This window comes from Typopeltis vanoorti, chromosome 9, assembly GCF_054136105.1.
Source record: "Typopeltis vanoorti isolate ZY-2024b chromosome 9, IOZ_Tvanoo_1.0, whole genome shotgun sequence".
NCBI lineage: Eukaryota > Metazoa > Arthropoda > Arachnida > Uropygi > Thelyphonidae > Typopeltis > Typopeltis vanoorti.
Window position 1 is genome coordinate 134,578,261 of NC_143557.1, and position 21,716 is coordinate 134,599,976.

A 21,716-nucleotide genomic window follows, 5' to 3' on the forward strand; every position below is an offset into this window, starting at 1 on the left:
AGGAAAAATAGACGTATGAATGTGAACATGAACAAAATGAAGGATAGAGTGCTGTATGGAGACACGTTAGTACGAGGTGTGTTAGTAGAGGATTTGACAAAATCGTACCAACCGGGTGCGACCATAAAGGACGTAACTGAGTCTATTAGAGAGCAAAAGGAAAGGGTGAAAGAAATGATTGTTGTGGCAGGTACGAATGATTTGAAAGGAGATAAAATGGAAATGATAGAAGACCTGAATGAATTGTTTGAGGTAGCAAAAGAAAAGAGTGAGAGAGTTAGAATGATTAGTCTTTTGCCATGGTATGACAGTGAAATGTTTAAAAGGAGGGCCATAATTGCGAATGACTTTATGTGTGGGTTATGTATGACGAGTGGTGTGGAATTTGTGGACGTGTGGAGTGAGTTTGATGGCCGAAAGGATCTGTATAAGATGGATGGCTTGCATTTGAATGGTTACGGTGTAAGAAGACTTGAGAAAGTGTTGCTGAATGTAGTGGATGTGCAAATTCAGGGAAACTAGATTTGTTAAGGGGGGGGGTAGAGATACAGTCCTTATGGAAGCAGTTGAATGTAAGAATGAATATAATATGCCAGAGCAAATAAGGACAACAAATCTGAGTGGGATAGTTAATATAAGGCATCAAGGTAGGGTTGGGGCTAATGGGGGTCTTAAATTCATGTACACTAATACTAGGAGTATTAGGAACAAGAAGGAAGAGTTTTTGGCCATGGTTGGCACTTCCAGACCACAGGTTATAGGTATTAGTGAAACATGGCTGACTGTAGATGATATAACTAGTGGGATTGAATGTTGATTTGATTGAATGTTGATTGAATTGATGGGTATAGTGTGTTCAGGAATGACAGAGAGAATAAAATGGGGGGGAGGAGTATTGTTGATGATAGCTGATGAGCTCCAGCCAAGGAGAATAGAAGTTGAATTGCAGGATAGAGAAAAGAGCACATTTGAGGCCATTTGGTGTGAGATTGTGGCTAGCAGAACTAAATATACAATTGGGTGCTGCTATAGACCAGGTGATGGAAAAGATGGTGGTGACAGTATGCACAAGCAAATAGAAGAAATGGATGGAAGGAGGGTGATTATTATGGGAGATTTCAACTATGGTCGCATTGATTGGAGTGAGGAGAGGACACACGGAAGGAAGGAACTGGATTTTATGCGGTTATTAAGGGATAACTATCTGCGACAGCATGTAATGGAAAATACTAGGGGTCAGAGAGTGCTTGATCTAGTAATTACATCTGAGGATTTGGCTGTAACAAATATGACCACATTGCCACCAATCGGTGAGAGTGATCATAGGGTCTTAACTTGGGAGGTGGCTAAAGGTGTAGAATTTTCAATTAAGACAGGGTACATGTGGAATTATCGGGCTGGAAAGTATGACAAGCTTAGGAGTTTGATTGGTTCAGTGCCATGGCATGTACAACTGCAAGGACTAGAAGTTGATAGTGCATGGGAGGTAGTTAAGAAGTGTTTGCATGAAGCAATGGCTGACTGTATACCTAGAGTCCGAATAATAAATCAAGTAGGGGTTAAATGGATGAATAACACCATTAAGCTTGAGTTGCAAAAAAAGAAACAACTATGGAGGGAATTTAAGGAGAAGGGTGACCGGCAGGCACATGAACGGTATAAAGCGCAGGTCAGAAGGGTGACGAGTGTGGTAAGAAAAGCAAAAAAGGATTACGAAAGAACATTGGCCATGCAGGCTAAAGAGAATCCTAAACAGTTTTTTAGATATGTAGCAAGTAAAAGGAAAAATGTACATGGCAGATTGATTTTAAAGAATGCCGATGGTAGGGAGGTAACTGAATCAGTTGAGATAGTTGAGTTACTGAATGAGCACTTTGCAAAAGTATATCATCCAGGTGGTGACATTGCAGAAACGAATAAACCAGTAGATTATACGGGAATTGTGGTTAATGAAGTGGAGGTGAGTAGTCTATTGCATAACCTCAATGTCATTACATTTGTGGGATTGGATGGTATACCAGCTCGTGTTGTACGAGAAGCAGCTAAAGAATTGTCAGTACCCTTGGCCATTTTGTTTAATTTGAGTCTCGGGTCTGGGTTAGTCCCGAGCGGGTGGAAAGAGGGGAAAATAGTTCCACTGCATAAAGGTGGTTCCTAGACTGCTGTTGTAAATTACCGACCGATTAGCATATCAGGAATCATTGTCAAGGTCTTAGAGAAATTAGTCAAGAAAAGAATACAGGATTGGATAGATGAAAATGGGATATTGTATGGGGGACAACATGGTTTTGTGAAGGGTAGATCATGCCTCAGTAACTTGCTCACGTTTTATAACACAGTGACGGCTGAACTGGATAGGGGTAATGGGTTTACAGTGATACTACTGGACCTTGCCAAGGCCTTTGATAGGATACCACATGGAACCCTAATCAGTAAACTGGAGCAGATGGGTATAGATATAGGGTTGGTGAGATGGAGATGGATAAGAGGGTGGTTGAAGGAGAAATATCAAAGAGTGGTTTATTCAGGAGTGGAGTCTAAAAGACATCTTGTGACTAGTGGAGTGCCACAGGACTCTGTTCTTGGACCACTGCTTTTCAATTTGTTCATCAATGATATTGGAAAGGATCTGAGAGGAAGTGTTCACTTGTTTGCTGATGATGCAAAGTTGGGTAGAGCAATTGTGAGTGCACAGGATGTCAAAATTTTACAGGATGATTTGGATAGTTTGGAGGATTGGGCTAGGAAAAATGGATGTCAATTTAATGTGGCAAAGTGTAAGGTTATGCACTTTGGGGTGAAAAGAATAGCAGCAGTATATCGCATTGGTGGAACCATACTCCAGGAGATTGATGAGGCCAGGGATTTGGGAGTGTTGGTGGATAGGGAGTTGAAGTTTAGGGGGCACATTGCAAAAGTGACTAAAACAGCTCACCAAATCACTTGGCTTCTGAAAAATACTTTAACATGCAGAGATGAACAAGTTGTTGTTCCTCTGTATCGAGCCTTGATAAGATCCCATCTGGACTTCTCTGCCCAGCTATGGGCACCAGGGTTTCTTCGTGATGGGGAGGAAGTGGAGAGGGTCCAGAGAAGAGTGACCAAGATGATTGCAGGTCTGTGGAATGAACCTTATGAGAATAGGTTGAAGATTTGTGGGTTGCAGAAATTGGATGATAGGCGAAGGAGGGGTGATATGATTGAGACATTCAAATTACTGAAGGGTTTTTATAAGATTGATCCAGAAGATATTTTTGAAAATATGACTGGTGGTGGGAGGACTAGGGGCCATGCATGGAAGCTGGACAAGAGCGTGGTTGACAAGGGTGTTAGAGCTAGGTTCTTTACTTGGAGAGTGGTAAATGAGTGGAATAAGCTTCCAGAGTCTGTTGTGGGTGCTACGACCGTGAATGAGTTCAAGGCAAGGTATGATAGATACTGTGTGAATGTTGAATAGTTGTTCTTGACATGATGTTAGGGCCTCCCTCGATGAGTCTGTCGACTCCTTGGAGTTTCCTGGCCCAATAATAATAATAAGCATGCTTTTGCAGGACAACACAAAACTGCTCATGAAACCCCAACAGACAATACACAACTGGGCTTTCAATGTTTGCTTTGTCCACCCTGTTCACTAGACCTGGCCCCATCTGACTATTTCCTATATCCCCAAATTTAAAGGAACACTTGAAAGGAACAAAATTTACCAATATGATGAAGTGGTATCTGCAGTTGAGGGCTGGTTTGTCCAATAAGGGAAAGACTTTTTTTCTCAGAGGATTGCAAATGATGAAGCAGCATTGTAACAAATGTATAACACTTCATGGGCAATATATAGAATAATGTGTAAGTTACATGGTTCTACCTCAGTTCCTTCATGATGATTATGACTTTTCAGCACACCCTCGTACTCTTTCCAAGTACGAGGTGAAAGAGTACGAGGAAGGTGAAAGAATATCATGATCTTCTTTCACCTTCCTGCCTTTATTCTAATTGTATGAATTACTTATAGCATGGTCAAATTTGTGATGAAAAATTATAAATTATTCACTGTTATATAAGAAGCAGGGGTGTATATTTAGGGTGTGTAATGCACACCCAAGAAATTCATGGAAAAATTTATTTGAAACAAACAGTCAAGAACTTACAAATATCAAGCCATTCCAAATGTGACTGTAAATCAAATAAGCATTGCTGTTGCAGCACACGTTAACTAGTCCTATGTAAAGCAAAAGAAATGTGGTTCCTTATGTGTAGTCTGTAGCTAGGAATCAAAGTTCATTTACAACTAAAGGCAACCTTAGGATTAGCAGCACACATGCACATGCATGCACACTGGCACATGGGCACTGACTGAATTCTTGGGAATTAAACGTGTGCAGGCTCTCAACAGCACACATGGCTTAGTTCTATTCATTAGCTTACCTTCAATCAAGAAGTGCAATGCATTTCTTGCCTGAAGTTATTCCTTGTGGTTTCCTATTAGATAACTATGTATTTTTTAATAACTAATATTTATCCTTCTCGACAAAGGGAAACACTGTCGAAGATATTTTATGTACATGTTTTTCAACCTGAGAATATGAAATCAAGTTAACATTTGTTAAAGACAGTAAATCACATCTGCCTCTTTGAAATTTGTATTGAATTTACATCTGAGAAATGAAGGGATGATGTGATGTATAAATAGAATGTTTTTTCTTATTGATTTTTTAATAATGTTGCCTTACAACTGTATATCACTGATAAGAAGCAATGCTAGTCTGATTTTTTACAAAAAGAGAAAATTGTTATGTTTTATTTTTTTTTTTAGATTTCTTCATTCTTCTTTTATTACTGGACAAACTTGCAGCAGGCTTCTGGTGATTTATATCTCCTCCTACTTGTTTAACTTCTGCAATGTTTGGATATGTGATATAAGTTGGGAAAATTTTTCAATGAAAAATTAATGGCCTGCAGATTTTCATACAACTTGATCCACAACTGGTCTGTGTTTGAGATTTCCATCCTATATTGAAACTTTAAAAAATTAGATTTTTTTGTTGTTGTTAGTATGTCAGATACAGAATTCGCTAATAGTTTAGTATGTCTATTTTTCAGTATGGAAGATGCCGCGTAGTTACAGATTTTGAAAAATTAAAGAAAGTTGGTGAAGGGGCGTATGGTGTAGTATGTAAGTCCTTATGCACTTTATACTTTGGTTACTGTTCCATTATATAATAATATCAAAGATATTTTTAATATTCATTCTATTAGAATTTCTTGAAAATTGATTGCAAAATGTCCTCGACAATTCACCAGTTTAGTGAAAGTTGGTGTTGGGAACATGAAAACTTCACTAAACTGGTGAATTGTGCTTTTACTTATCATGTGCAAGACACAAGATCCCTGACTTAAATACTGTAGTCACTTAATAAATATTTTAAACTTAGGTCTAACATGTCAATGTGGTCTCGTTATAGCTTGGTCTTGTAGATAGTGAATTCAAAATAATTATGAAAATCATTTATTATGAAGAGGTCCTATTGCAAGATGTTATTTTCTCCCTTTTCCCCCCAACAAAAGTAATTAAATATTAAGCTGCATTTAATCTTAATATTCAGTTCACTGAAATTAGACTCAGGAATGTGCTTCTACAAGACAGATTTTGTAAAATCATAAAAATGCCTTGTAAGGCAAATTACTTCAATAACTGTTACGTCTTCCATAGTTGCAGTAGTATACAACATTTAGAGTTACCCATTCAGTAACATTTGATTAAATTTGGTAAAATATTTACTTAATAAAATTCATTTAGCAAGGTTTAAGCTGGATAAGTCAGTTATTTACAAGAACTTAGCATTTTATATTATCTTAGCAAGCACTTTGTACTTAATTTGGACATTACTTAGAGCATAAAAAATAACCTTATATGGTGTTTATGTTTGTCTCTGACTATTGGTACTCTGATACTACAGCAGTATAAGCTGGGAAGAGGAAAATTCATGTATTAATAAGGAAATGGAATTTATAGAATTCTTGAGGGACAAGTGTTTTAGGCAAATAGAGGGAAGAAGAGGTTCAAGAGTTTTTGGATTTGGTCATAGCATCAGAAAAACTGATAATAACCGTGATGACATCTCTACCCCAGTTGGAGAGAGTGACCATGTGGTTTTGACATGGAACATGAATAGACATGCAGGAGTATCAAAGAAAAGGGAACATATGTGGAATTACAAAGCAGGTGATTATAATAGTCTTAGCTATCAACTTGTGGCAGTTATATGGAGGGCAGAATTGGAAGGTCAGGATATCATTAGTGCTTGGGAAATGGTGAAGGAATATTTGTTATCAGAAATAGTAAGCTGTATTCCATGAGTGAAGAAGCAGACACAATTTGGTGTAAAGTGGATGACAAACAATATCAAACAGGAACTTCAGGTGAAAAAGAGATTATGGGAGAGATATAAGGAGAGGGGGGGGAGCAGATACATAAAGAATATAAGACTCATGCCAGGAGAGTGACTAGTATGGTGAGGAAGACAAAGCTGGAATATGAGAAAACATTGACACTAAGATCCAAAGAAAATTCTTGGGAATTTTTTAGCTATGTGGCCAGTAGGAGGAGAAATGATTGTGGAAGAATGACATTGTGGGACAGAAATGGGAATAGAGTGACTGACATAGTGGAGTTTGTTCGATGAGCACTTTATTGGAGTATTTCATATTAGAGGAGTAGGACAGTTTAGAGGTGCAAGAGGAGAGAAAGCAGTGGGACTGGATGGTATATTTCACCATGGGTTTTGAGAGAATGTGCTAAAGAACTGGCAGCTTCTTTGATCTGGCTACAGGAAAGGTACCTAAGAAATAGAAGGAAAGTAAGATAGTGCCATTGCATAAGGGTGGTAACAGACTGGAAGTGCCTAATTAGAGGCCAGTTTGTGTGTCATCAGTAGTTGTTAAGGTCTTGGAGAAATTAGTGAGTGACTATATACAGCATTGGGCAGATGAGGGTAATGTTATTTGTGAGAATCAGCATGGATTTATTGTTTAACCATTATATCAATGACATGGTCAATAGATTGCATGGGGATATTAAGTTGTTTGCAGATGATGTTAAAGCTGTGGAAGGGTTATTAGTAATAGTACAGATGTGGCAGCCCTGAAAGAGGTTTTGAATAAACTAGACAGATGGGCAAATGAATGCATTGTCGGTTTAATGCAGCAGAATGTAAAGTCTTGAAGTTTGGGCTACATTGATGGGAGACTGCATGCTCGATTGGAGGAGCTCTACTGATGGAAGTAGAAGAGACGAGATCTGGGGGTGTTGATTGATAGAAAACTGAAATTCAGATGGCATATTGCAAAAGTGATGAAGGTAACCCAGAGGATTGCTGCAATACTGAGAAGGACGCTGACCTGCAGAGGTAGAAGAGTTATCATTCTGTTGTATGAGACCCTGATCGGATCACACTTAGACTATTGTTCTCAAATTGGTCCCCAAGATTTGAATTTGATAAATTAACTGTGTAGAGGGTACAGAGGCAGATAACAAAGATGTTTTCCGGACTGTACAATGTTAATTATGAGGATCGGCTGAGGGAACATGGACTGCAGAGTTTGGTGGATAGAAGAAGGTTGAGAGGCAGTTACAGGGTGAACACTGGGTTCTTTCACTTCATGGAGCAGTGGGAAGAAGCGATGATAAGGGGCCATCCCAGCCATCCCTGGAAAGTACGAAAGGAAGCTGTGAGCAAGAGGAGTGGTTTCTTTGCATGGAGGGTGGTGGAACCATGGAATGCGTCAATGAAACAGTCAAGGAGTGGTATGATAGACTTTTTGTTTCCTAGGAGGGACCTCCCACAATAAGTCTCTTGACTACATGGAGTCCTGAATAATAATAATAATAATAACTATTAAATTATTTAAGGAATTTACAACGTATACTGGAATATTAATTAAAATAAACTTTAATAAATACTTCCTATATTTCGACAATGTCACATTGCCATCTTCAACGGGAACATATAACTATGACACGTGCATGCAGGCACTACAAAAAGCAAATGAGGCAGAAGAGAGAAACTACTGTTGTTCATAGAGTCCTACTGGTGCCACCTAGCGGACTATATTGAGTTGTCTTGGCTGATGTTCTCGTGATGCAAGCTTCCCAAATTTGGGGCAGTCTCATGCACCCAAATTTGTTGAGGTTTGGAGAGTTGTTTAGAACTGAGGCTGAGTCTATGAATAATCTTTCATATTTAAACTTGCTTCGATGTATTAACGTGGCTTTCTTCCAACGTATTCTGTGGCGGGTATCTAGAGCATGGTATGCAAGCCCAGAGTGGCTGTACTGGTGAAACTGGATGTAGGCTTTATGTTCTGAAATCCGGTTTCAACAGTACAGAGTGGCCTGTACTGGTGATTTTTTATATGGTTTGTAACAAGAAGTTAGGTCATATTTTTTAAAAATTTTGATTATTTTTTTTCTAGGTGCCCCAGATATAGAGAATGGTGATGGATTTAGTGTAATCTTTGTTATACAGGAGGGGAGGGGAGGGGAGGGCGGTTTCAATATTTTTTTTTATTTTTTGAGAGTTGTAGCCATTGGCTAAGAAAGTATTAAGGATGTGGTTTAGTTCAGTGGTTAGAGCATTGTCATCTGAACAGATTAATTTTGCCCTGTTATATAGTGTTTTTATAACCCCATATTGTTGTGTGTGGAGGGGAGAGATTGCTGGTGAATGTATCTGCTGTATGGATGGGTTTTCTGTAAACAGAGAATACCAAGGATCCATCAGGCTAGCCAGTGAATAGAGTGTTTAGGAAAGAGAGACTGTTGTTTTCCTCTTTTTCCAAGGTGAACTGGATTCTGGGGTGTTGGTTGTTTAAGTGTGTTAAGAAGGAGTGGAATGTATCTGAGCCATGTGGCCAAATAGTGAACACATCATCAATATAGCGAAGCCAAACAGTGGGTTTTTTGTGGGGCAGAGTTTAAGGCTTTCTCTTCAAAAGTCTCCATAAAGAAGTTGACCGGGGGTGGGGAGAGTTGTGAACCTATGGCTGTCCTCTCTATCTGTTTGTAGAATTTTCCTTGCCAAACGAAATAGCCTGAGTTCATTGTGAACTGAGATATCAGGAGGAAATTTGGCTCGGATGAGCTCTTAGGTTTCCTTGAGCGGGACATTTGTGAATAGGGAGATGTCAAAACTGACCATTATGTCAGTATGTTGGAGTCAGAGGTTTTCTTCACCATCTTTTGTCAAGGATTTGAAATCCTCTAGTGTAAAGACAACTCTGCCATAGGTGGAGCATATGCTCGTCCCTATGCCGGTCCTATACCTGGTTAAAAGAGGAAGGTTGAATGATGAGCTAAGTACCCATCCTAATAAAAATACCCATGATTACAGAAACCATGAGTGAAGCAAGAAATCCCTTGGGGCAGAGTGCTACGACCTATGGTCCCTCAACAGACGAATATTTATGGTTGAGCTGGGGGAAAGCAAGAGAAGCAGCACTGAACTGCAGAGGATGACATGCTAAACTCGTGGCCTCATGCAGCTTATAGGTGTAAATAGCAATAAGTCAGTAAGTAAGTGTAAAGCGCTACTTTGCCTTCCCTTGGTGATTGTTCTGAAAACTTGAATGACTAAACAGATGTTGTCCTACTGGGAAGTTAAGAAAGGTAACAGGAAAAAAATAAATAAATAAACAGCACAGCTCTAAATTATTATTATGTGACACCTCCAGGGAGTCTAAGGACTCAGCATGGGAGGGCACTCTACTTATCATCATCAAATTCCTGCCATGTACCCTCAAGGGGTGTACAGCATATGATAGTACTACATGAAAAATTTACATCATTACTAACTTCCTATCTACAATTTTCCTCCAAATCATTCTGTTACTTATCAAGACTCCAACATTATCAGATCTTATATTTCTATCGTCTAAGGCAGGGGTCGGCAACTGGCAGGCTGCACGTGGCCCAAACGTGCATTTTTGGCGGCGCATAAAAAGTTGACCATACTTACATGGCATGTGGCCCGTATGTTGAATTATTTAAATGATACATTTTATAATATAATATGAATAATAAATTTAAAATAATTTTATACCTATACTTCGTGATATCACCTGTGCAACTTGGAAATACAAACAAAAGGAAACTTTTGTTGGTATTATTGAAGATTTACAAATGGAAGTTTCAACAAGATTTCTTGATTTTCATTAAAATAGCATTGAAATGCAATTATTTTTCAACACTTTTAATGTGACATTGATGATATACCAAACCAACTACAGAAAAGATGGAAGTTTTGGAATTACAGCACAATGAAACATTAAAGAATGCATTTTCGTTAGAAAATATCCAAAATTTTATCGATGCTTACCAAAAAAATTTGAAGGATTAATCAGTTTCGCAAAGAAGATGATAGTTGCATTTGGAAGCACATACATTTGTGAATAAGCATTTTCTACCATGAGTTTTAGAAAAAATAAATTTTCTTCTCGATCTGACCAAAACTTTGCATGCTTCGATTTGAATTTGCATTTAAGGATATAAAGTGGATCTAGATAAATTGGCTAAGGTAAAACATTCACAGAAGTCACATTAAGCAGGGAGACACATATCATGATACATAAACTATATTACTTTGTTTTTATGTGGTAATAATTTTTCATTGAGTTTCATTTTCATGCTTGTTTCATATCTGATACTTTAAATCTTTCTGTTTTTGTTTTTTTAATTGATATAATTAAAATTGTAACTTAAGTATCTTTTCACTCACTATTTTCTCTTAATTAAATGCTTGCGGCCTGATTATTAAAAATAAAAGTTGAATATGGCCAGCAAGTCTGAAAAGGTCGCGATCCCTGGTCTAAGGCACTTTGTACCATATCAAGCCACCTATTTCTTGGTCTTCTTCTGGGTCATTTTCCTGCCAACCTGGCGGAGAACACTTGTTTTGGTAATCTTTCCTCGCCCATTCTGTTTAAGTGACCATACCACCTGAGATTACCTCTGCTTTCCTGGATGCTGGCAATGTCAAGTTCTTTCCTAACATCCTCACTTTTAATATGATATTGCCATTGATGCCATCTGTTCACACTCTAATCTTTCTCAGGACTTTCACATCTGCGGTCTAGTCTTTGGTCGAGTGTTTTACTTCTGACCCAGCTCTCAGATCCATAAGTTAAAATTGGTTTGAACACAGTCTTGTATACAGCTAATTTAGTGTTCCGACTAATTTCTTTCTTATTCCATATGAATTTATTCAGTTGACTTCCTACCATACCAGCTTTGTTGATTCTGTTGTCTATTTGATATTTAATTTACCATCTTCATTAAAAATCGTACCTAAGTAATGTTTTACTTGTTCCACAGGTTCTCCGTTTCACAACGCAGTTGACATTTTCAACGATTCTGACTATTTTCATTGTCTTTGTCTTTTTATTGCTGACCTTCATACCATATCTATTACAACAGTTATTCAATTTAGTCAGGCAATCTTGCAGACTTGTAGCGGATTTATTTAGAAGCATAACATTGTCCGCATAGAGCAAAGAACTGACGTTAACATCTTCAATTTTGTTATGATGTTTAATACCACATTCCTTCATAATGTGATCCGTATAGATAATGAATAACAGAGGGGATAATGTACATCCTTGTCTCACACCAGATTTAACATTAAACCATTTTCCTGTACTTCTTTAATTCTAACTGCTGACTTACAACTGGAATAAAGACTAAGTATTGCTTGATGTAATTCCCAGTTGACACCATATAATTGTAGCGTATTGAATAGCTTCTCTCTCTCTTTTCCAGATTGACAAACTTAAATTCAGATCTTTGTTATATTACCATGATTTCTCAACTATTTGTCGTAAAGTGAAGATCTGATTCTGACAGCCTCTATTTGCCATGAAACCAGCTTGTTCTTTACCAAGCTTTTCTTCCACAATTCTTCTCAATCATTTCTCAAGTATACTTGCATAAATCTTACCAGGAACACTCAGTAGGGAAATACCTCTGTAATTCTCACATTCAGTTTTATTTCCCTTATTGCAGCCACTGTAAGATTTTTATACTACGATACTTCAGTATTTCTGGTTGAATATCATCTATTCCAGCAGCCTTTTCACATTTCAACTTTGATGTCTTTTTCTACTTCAAGTGTGGATATGTATTCCTGTTGAGTGTTTTTTTACCACTGTGCTATCACTGCTTGTTTCATTTAGCAATTTTTCTAAGTAATTACTCCATACTTCAAGGATATTTTTTTCTCTAATTTTCATGTCACCTTTATCATCTCTAACTCCTTTTACAGCACTTTTTTCCTCCATTTCTAAGCTTCTTCAACAACCTCCAGAATATCTGCCAGCTTCTTGATATTTATTTTCCATGTTCTTACCAAAGTCACTGCATGACTTTTGTTTAGCTGGTTTTACATAGTGCTTAGCTTTCTTACATTTGTCTCTGTATTCTCTAGTAGCACAAGCTGACTTATTTGCCATTTTTTTGCCCCTTATTTGCCGCTTTTAATATGCTTTCTTCTTTTAATTCACTGCCTCTTTAACTTCCTGTGTCCACCATGGAGTTCTGATTTTCTATCTACAGACAATCTCACCACATCCTTCTCTGGCTGAATCAATCAGGGTTTTCTTCAAGGCTTGCCAATGAATCTCCAAGGTTTGGTTCCTGTTCTCAAACTCTTTCATTTTTTCTTCAATAAATTTTGCATATTTTAGTATACAGTTCACATCTGAGAGCTGCTCAACTTTTATTCACTTTAAAACCTTCTTACATGTTATTCTTTTCAATATGAAATTCAATTTTATCCTGCTCGAGACTAAATAGTGATCACTTCCAATTTCAAATCCTCTGTACACTCTGGTGTTCTACATTTGCCATTTTTTTGACTATAAGAAAAGTCTGATCGTCAATGAGACTTTTCTTATGCCTTGCCTCTTCTCTCCATGTGAATTTGTGCACATTTTTATGTTGGAATATTGTGTTAGTAATAACCAGTCCATGTCCTGAGCAGAAATCCAACAAGTATTTGCCATTATTATTAGCTTTGCTCTTTTCTGCAAAGTTTCCCAAAATATTTTTGTATGTCTGACAATCATTTCCTACTCTGCTATTTAGATCCCCAACAAGGACCAACTTTTCCTTTTTCATTCTGTCAGTAGCTTTCTCTAGAGCCTTAAAAATTCTTCCACTGCTACCTTAGTACAGCTTTCTGTGGGACCATAGGCACAAATAAGTCTCATTGTCCAGTTCCCGATTCTCATATTTGCCCACATCACTCTACTTGAGACTGCCTGCCATTCAAGAAGATTAGCCTCGTATTTTGTGTTGAATACTATGGCTACTCCTTCTTTTTCTTGATTGTCATTGCCTGAATATAACATTTTGTATTTATTGCTCAGAAAGATCTCACCATATTTTGTCTTTTTTTGTTTCAGACACCCCCATTATGTCAATCTGGTACTTATCTAATTTTTCAGCTAGCTCCATTTCTTTGCCATTCAGGCTTCTTCTGTTGATAGTACTGATCTTTAACTCTGGTGATGTTGAGTTGGGATGTGCTTTAAGATTTGTTCCAGTAGCTGACTTTTCGCTGTTCGCCCTGGTTTTCTGGCGAAAACAACAGAGCCTTGTTTAACTATGCAATGCCCCAGCCGGCATGAAATTTTTTCATGTTGTACCATCATTTTGTATTTTGGTTTAACCCAATAAGAATACAATTTGGGCGGCTAAATCCCAAATTGCCATCCCATCCTTGTTCGTTCAGTATCCAGGTAGATACCAAACAGGCTGCACTATGAGAAGGTGAGGATTGGAAATTAGGTCAGAAGCCCTGGTCAGTTCTCCACATTCCTTTAAAGGCTGCGTGGCCGTCTCCTCTCAGTTATACAGCTTTGACCCTTAAGCACTCAACTCTACTTTGCTAAATACATCTCTCCCTCTTCTTCTTCTTCTGCAGCTTCTCCCACTTAAGTGGGGTCATTGTTGATGATGAGTCTCCTCCTGTCTTGGGCTGTCACGACATCCAAGTTCTTCATCCTCAAGTCTTCTTCTACTAGCCCCCTCCATCTCTTCTTCAGCTGCCCACGCTTCCTCCTTCCTCGCACACCCATCTGCATGACCCTTCTTCCCACATATTCGTGCTCCCCCTCATCACATGACCAAACCATCTCAACCTTGCCTCCTGTATCTTTGCTCCTAAGTTCGTAACTTTCACTGTTTTCCTCACATAGTCATTTCTCAGACGATCCTTTCTGGTCACACCGCACATCCACCTAAGCATTTCTCATCACTGCTACTTCCATCCTGCTGATGTTATTTTTCCTCAGGGCCACAGTTTCTTTAGCATACATCATAGCTGGCCTCACTACTGTCCTATTCATTTTGCTTTTCAGATTGATCGGCACCCTCTTATCACATAACACTCCAGCCATCTCCCTCCAGTTCCTCCAACCCGCTTGTATCCTGCATTCCACTTCCTTCTCAGCTCCTCCATCTTCTTCCACTGTTGAATCTAAGTATCTAAAGTCCCTCACCTTCCTGATGACATTTCCTTCCAGCTCCAGGTCTGTTTCCTGGCCGCCCACTGTGCAACACATATACTCTGTGTTACTTCTGCTCAATCTCGTACCTCTCTCTTCCAGTACTTTTCTCCATCTTTCCAGTTTAGTTCCCGCTTCTTCTCTTGAATCTGCACACAGCAAGATGTCATTTGCATACAGCATTGTCCAAGGTGCATCTTCTCTCACCTCCTCAGTCACCACCTCCATCACAATGTTAAACAGAAATGGACAATGCTGACCCTTGATGCAAGCCAACTGTTACTTGAAAACTTTCTGTCTGTCCCAGACAGGTCCAAACACTTGTCTTCACATTTCTGTACATCTCCTGCACCAACCTGACATATTTCTCCAGAACCTTCTTCTCCCTCAAACATCTTCAGACATCTTGCCTTGGCACTCTATTGTATGCTTTCTCCAGATCAATAAATGCCAGATGTAGCTCCCGTTGTTTCTCTCAAAACTTTTCCATCATCTGCCACAACCCAAAGATAGCATCTGTTGTTGATCTACCAGGCATGAAGCCAAATTGTTCCTTTGCAATCTCCACCTCCTTCCTCAATCTTCTATCAAGAACCCTTTCTAGGATTTTCATTGTGTGGGACATCAACTTTATTCCTCTGTAATTCTTACAGTCTTGTGCATCCCCTTTACCCTTGTAGATGGGGACAAGAGTACTCTCCCTTCATTCCTCAGGTATATTTTCCTGTTTGTAAACTTTCATGAACAGGTCCCACAGCAGGTCAATTCCCTCTTCCCCAAGTGCCTTCCATGTTTCCACTGGAATTCTGTCGGGGCCCACCGATTTTCCATTCTTCATCCTCTTCATGGCCTCCGTCACTTCCACTCTACTGATGTTCTGCACCCCCTTAGAAGGCTGCCCATCTTCTCTGGGAGTCCTTGCATTTTCCTCATTCAAAAGTCCCTCAAAGTATATTCTCCATCTGCTTCTTATGTCCACATCCCTCCATAATACTCTTCCTTCAGCATCTTTGATCTGTCTCACATGTAAGATGCCCTTTGCTGCTTTATTTCTACATTTCGCTAGTTGGTAAATTTTTCTCTGTCCTTCCTTTGTTTCTAATTCATCATACAGATCTTGATATACCATGGCCTTAGCCTGTGTAACAACTCTCTTGGCTTCTTGCTTTCTCTGTCTCTACACCTCTCTGTCCTCTTCTGCTCTTGACTCATCCCACTTCAGCTTTGTTTTCCTCTTAACTGTCACTACCACTTGTACATTATTATTCTACCACCAACCCTCCTTCTGCTCTCTAATCTTTCCAGATGACTCACCAAGCACCTCGATTGCACAGCACATATGCACACTTACTTTTGAATTATGTTTTCACCAATCTTGTACACTTTCCAGCCATCCGAAATCCTCTCAAACACCCTCTCCCTAAAACGATTCCTCACACTCTCTTCTTTTAAGCAAAACCACTTAATTGTCTTCATCCCATGACTTTTAGAGGTTCTTATCTTCGATCTTATTTTAAAGTTGCGCATGGCAGTCGGTGTTGCTGTGCCACTTGATCTGTTGGAATTACTTTACAATTTGACATTAAGATGTTTTCTTCTACTCAAAATGTAGTCAATTTGTGAACTGTTGTTACCACTCCTGAATGGTATCAAATGTTTTTCCCTCTTGTAGAAAAACGAGTTCACAATTGCCAGATCAAACGCTACTTCAAAGTCCACAACCCTCTCTCCTTCCTGGTTCATCATTCCCACTCCGTGGCCACCATGCACCCTTTCACAGTCTCTATTCTGTCTCCATATGTGTCCGTTCAAGTCTCCTCCAACAATCACCATCCCATTTGCTTCCAGTTCCCTCATTTCTTCATCTAACACGTTCCAGAACTCATCTTTCTCCTCTGCTGTACAGCCAACTTGCAGGGCATATACACATAATACAACCACCTGCTCTTCTCCAAGACCCAATTTCATTCACATCATCCTGTCGTTCCTTCTACCCACTTCCAGTACTTCACCCTTCATTCTGCCACACACCACAATTCCTACACCATTTCTTCCCTTGTTATTCGCTCCAGAGTAGAACAATTTATATCCATCTTCCAGTTCCTTTACCTTTCCCCCCTTCCACCTTGTCTCCTGCACACATAAAATGTCCAACTTCCTCTTCCTCATCATGTCTGCCACCTCTCTTCCCCTTCCAGTCATGCTTCCAACATTCAGTGTTCCCACTCACAACATCCTCTCCACCTGCTGGGCTCGCTTCTTTAACTGCACCCGCCCTTGATGTGGTAGCCCTCGTCCACTTCTCGCAGTTGTAGGGCTATGTGGCTGCGCGTCGCTTATGGGGTATGCCCTAGCCCTCATATCATTTTCTCTTTGTCTCATATCATAGCTAGAGCTGGCAGTGAAGTTTTACGACAGGATGCCCTTCCTTACATCAACCCTCTCCATTTATCCGGGCTTGGGACCGGCACCTATTGAGACTAGCTTGCCTCCTTTGGTAGTTGCATAAGACGAAATGACTTAGCAAGATAGGAAAGATTCACCCCTAGCCCTCGAATATCTAATAGCATCAGGGGGAAGGAGTAAGGAGAGGAGAAAGAAGCAAAGAAAGAAGGGGAGGGACCAGTCTACAGAATAATATAACAGATGTATATTACATGAAGTAAGGCATGGTCCAGCATCTGGTACCTTGGGTTTGCCATGCCCGTACTCACTAAAGTGAGCCCTTGAGGTAATTAATTCTCCTACTATGACACTGCTATCATCAACACCAGCTACTGCTCCTCACCACCACCAAAAGTATTTTTTATATGTAAATTGCATGTGTGTTCTGATGGCTGATTTGTCTGTATGCAGACAAATCGGCCATCATAGAAAAATACATGAAAAGCCTGAGTTTCCGGGAGAAAAAATCCTGCTACCTCTGTTTGAGATCAATTAATTCACCTTCAATTGACAAAGCCCATATAAGGATTCCTCTTGTCATGACAAGAATTGAACCTAAGTCTGTTCCAATCGAAAGATGCAAGGGATTCAGGGGGCATCTTGATGAATAATTTATAAGGAAAACAACCAATTTGTTCAGGCAAAAGTGTTACTTGGCAAAATTTCTGGGACAACATTAGAACTTTAAAGGGTTTTAGTAGGCATGGACAAACTTATCTACTGTACTGAGTTGCCGGTACATCTCTATTTTTTCCTTCTTCAGCCCCAGGATATGTGGTATTCAGAAACAATGTTAAGCATCATGTCTGTTTGATGTATGCCTCCGGCTTTAAAAAAATGTGGTATGAGATTAAGGATGATATGTATATATTTGAACATGTGAGAAGTGTAACTTTATTGAAGAGATGATACATGAAAGCATGAGGAAGAATGTGAGTGAAAGTGAGACAATTTTTGTGGTCAGTAAATAATAGAAGTTATGCTCACCAACAACTGTTCTGTGTGTTAAGGCTTAAGTGTTGTGCAGAATTCATGTTGGAGGTTTAATGGAATATTATCAGCACTGAGAAAGCATTAAAAATAATCTTAATACTTCCAATATTTTGTCTCTCTCACAGAGACATCTTCAGGGATTACAAAAAACTTTATGTAACAACACGCACACAAAAACAGTACAGTAGTGAATGAAACTTAAGTTCTATCTAGGTGGTGTGCCCTCTATGGGCATTTGCAGGTGGCCTAGGATGTAAAGAGGGATCTCTAATAATTAATGTTTCCCAAATTTTGGGAAGTTTAATGCAACTGTAAAAAAACAGTCTTTCCCTTTTGAATTTACTATATTGGAGCATGATGGTTTTTTTCCAGGAGATCCTGTGGGTTGTTGCCAAAACATGGTCTGCAAGGCCAGATTGACCCTAATCGTGATTGCAGATGTAAGACATGTGTTCTTCTAACTGGATGGATGCCGATCTGCCTGTCTGTCCAAAGTAAGCCAGTTTACAGGCACAAGGTACTCTATATACTCCAGGCACTGAGAGAGGAGGGAGCTGGTCTTTGGTGGAATGGATTAGGGTAGCAAGTTTACGGTGGGGCTTAAAAGCTGTATGGAGGTTGTACTTTTTTAATGATCTAGGTATTTTTTTTGATGTATCACGGATGTAAGGTATGGTGATGGCATTTCTGTAGTCCTTCTGAAGAGGTGGTCGGGGAATGGGGAAGGATTTGATTATTTTTTTAATCCTGTAGTCATTGCAGCCATCGGAAAGGAAGGTGTTGTGTATGTGTGTGAACTCAGTTGAAAGGGCAGTTTCACTGGAACAAAATTGTGGGTTCTATTGGTTAGAGTTTTAATAATGCCATATTGCTGAGAGGTGTGGTGGTGGAAGAGTTTGTGAATGTATCTGCCTGTATGAGTAGGTTTTCTATATACAGAGAAAGAAAGGTGGCCAGGAAGGGTAAACTATTGTTATTTTCCTTTTCCATCTTAAACTGGATTCTTTGATGTAGACTATTGAGGTGACTGAGGAAGGAATCTAATGTGTCTGGGCTATGAGGCCAAATAGAGAGCACATCATCTACATATCTTAGCCAGATATAAGGTTTTAGAGGGGAAGCATATATGGCTCGTTTTTCAAAATTTTCCACGTAAAAATTGGCAAGAAGGTGTGAGAGGGGGGAACCCATGGCAGTTCCCGCTATCTGTTTGTAGATTTTGTTCTTCCAAGAAAAATAACCAGAGTCGATGGCAAAGGAAAATAGATCTAAGATATCAGAAGGAAAAACATTTTTTAAGAGTGTTAAGGTGTCAGTTAGGGGAATATTGGTAAACAATGAGATGATGTCAAAGCTGACCAATATGTCTGTACTATTTAAAGTAACATTTTCAATTAAGTTTTTAAACTGGGTAGAGTTTTTTATGTAAGATGTGGTAAGACCAGTGAGGGGTGTCAAAGAGTTAGCTAGTTGCTTTGACAATTTGTAGTAAGGTGCATTGGTGGCATCTACTATTGGTCTTAGGGGAGAATTAGGTTTATGGATTTTAGGTAAACCATATATACGGGGGGGGGACGAGAACCAAATGGTTTGAGTTTTTTTGTAATGTCAGGAGGCCAGGAGGACATGTTTTTAAGAAGGTTTTTTAATTTGAGTTTTTGTGGGAACGTGTTTAAGTGGTATGTGGGTAACATGATTGCAGAGAATAATATCCATTTTCTGATTATATTCTAAGGCGTTAAGAACGACAATGGCATTACCATTATCAGCTCTGTGATGACGATACTTTTTTCTTTCTGTAATTTTCTGAGGGCAGAGAGCAGATCAGCATCCATCTGGTTAAAAGAACACAGGTCTTACATCTGCAATCATGATTATGGTCAATCTGGCCTTGCAGACCATGTTTTGGATACAACCCACAGGATCTCCTTGAAAAAAAACCACCATGCTCCACCATAGTAAATTCAAAAGAGAAAGACTGTTTTTTTTTTAAACTGCATCAGCACTCAGGAATCAACCTAATTTAAACAAATATGGTTGCATTAAACTTCCCAAAATTTGGGAAACATTAATTATTAGAGATCCCTCATTACATCCTAGGCCACCTGCAAATGCCCATAGAGGGTGCACCACCTAGATAGGACTTTAGTTTCACTCACAACTGTATTGTTTTTGTGTGTGTGTGTGTGTGTGTGTGTGTGTGTGTGTGTGTGTGTTGTTACAAAAAGTTTTTTTAATAACTGACAAAATATTGGAAGTATTAAAATTATTTTTAATCCTTTCTCATTGCTGATAATATTCCATTAAACCTCTAACATCAACAACTCTTCCATAAAAAATCTACTCCCCACAATCTTCTTCACCACATCGTTATATAACTTCCAGATATGACCTCTCGTTCTTTCAGTCTTAATCCACTCTTTTTTATAATTCCTTCTGTATTTATCTGGTAGAATTCCTTAACTAACTTGAAGGTCTCTGTCATATCTCCTCTTTCTATAATATCTAAATTCTGTAATCCAAATCTACATTCCCTCAACTGCTCTGCATAACCAATACTCCAGAGTCCCAATATCACTTTGGTCATTTATCTTTGGATCCTCTCTAGTGCTTCCACATCACAATGAAAACTAGGCAACCAAATTTGAGCACAGTAGTCCATATACTTTTTATCATAGCAGTATATAATATGATGTACATGCTTACTAAATAACTTAAGGAATTCACAATGTACAATAGAATATAAATTAAATTAAACTTTAATATATTCATATTTATAAATTTAAGGACACAAAGACACATGTGTTGAAAAGATTATTTTATTAATTACTAATAAAATAAAACTTGACATTTCGACCCCTGTATTGAGGTAATCATCAGAAGGATACATGCTTATAAGGAACCAAGCTACATGCTCTAGCCCTGTATACTGGTAAACTAAATCTACGTACTTAATTAATCCTTTTTCCTAGCCTGACCTCTAGTGATAAAAAAAATAATAAATAAAAAATAAATAAAACACATAGAAAAAATAAATAAAAAAATAATAATAAAAAAATTACAACTACAATAAACTGCTAAAGTCCTCGTGTATTAACATTCTTCTGGATTTGTACAGTTCTGATTGTTATAATATGATTTCCTTCAGTTGCTGTTGAATGTTACAAAGACGTCACCAGGTTGTCTTCTTGTAGTGGGATTTTTCTTCAGCTAGTTTAGGTTGTTATACAGGTTGTAGATGGGTCCTCCACATTCTTGGAATGGTTAGGCCATCATTTTTGTTGAGATTTGGGTTATATTTGAGCATTTCACATGACTCTTTAAATTTCCTCTCAAAAATGGTTCATTTTTTCAATGTATGTTGTACAGTCCAAAAGGCATTGAAAAAATTAACCATTTGATATCAGACCACAACACCTACCAAATGTTAAACTACAACCCCACAAAATGTAATAAAAAGAAAACAGCTGAATTAATCAAATCCGTCCACACGTGGCCCGAAGAAACAACAAAAAAATTAATACCTCATTATGCCTGCGTGCCCAGAATTTATGGCCTGCCAAAAATACACAAAGCAGGCACCCACTACGTCCGATTGTTGAAGGAATTGACAGCCCAAATTATCACTTAGCCAAAAAATTAGCGGCCACACTCAAGTAATTGGTTGATCAGTCCCCTTCCTACATAAAAAAAAATACACAACATTTCATAAATAAAATTAA

General features: G+C 38.6%; 1 protein-coding gene across 1 annotated transcript in view; it reads left to right on the top strand.

Annotated features, from left to right (window-relative positions):
* Positions 1-21,716, top strand: part of LOC150103590 (cyclin-dependent kinase 10-like) — a 120,370-nt gene that overhangs the window by 32,355 nt on the left and 66,299 nt on the right. The window contains exon 2 of the mRNA XM_090398496.1: positions 5,098-5,170. Within this exon, the coding sequence (XP_090254622.1) occupies positions 5,098-5,170 (73 nt within the window). The remainder of the gene's footprint in view (positions 1-5,097; positions 5,171-21,716) is intronic.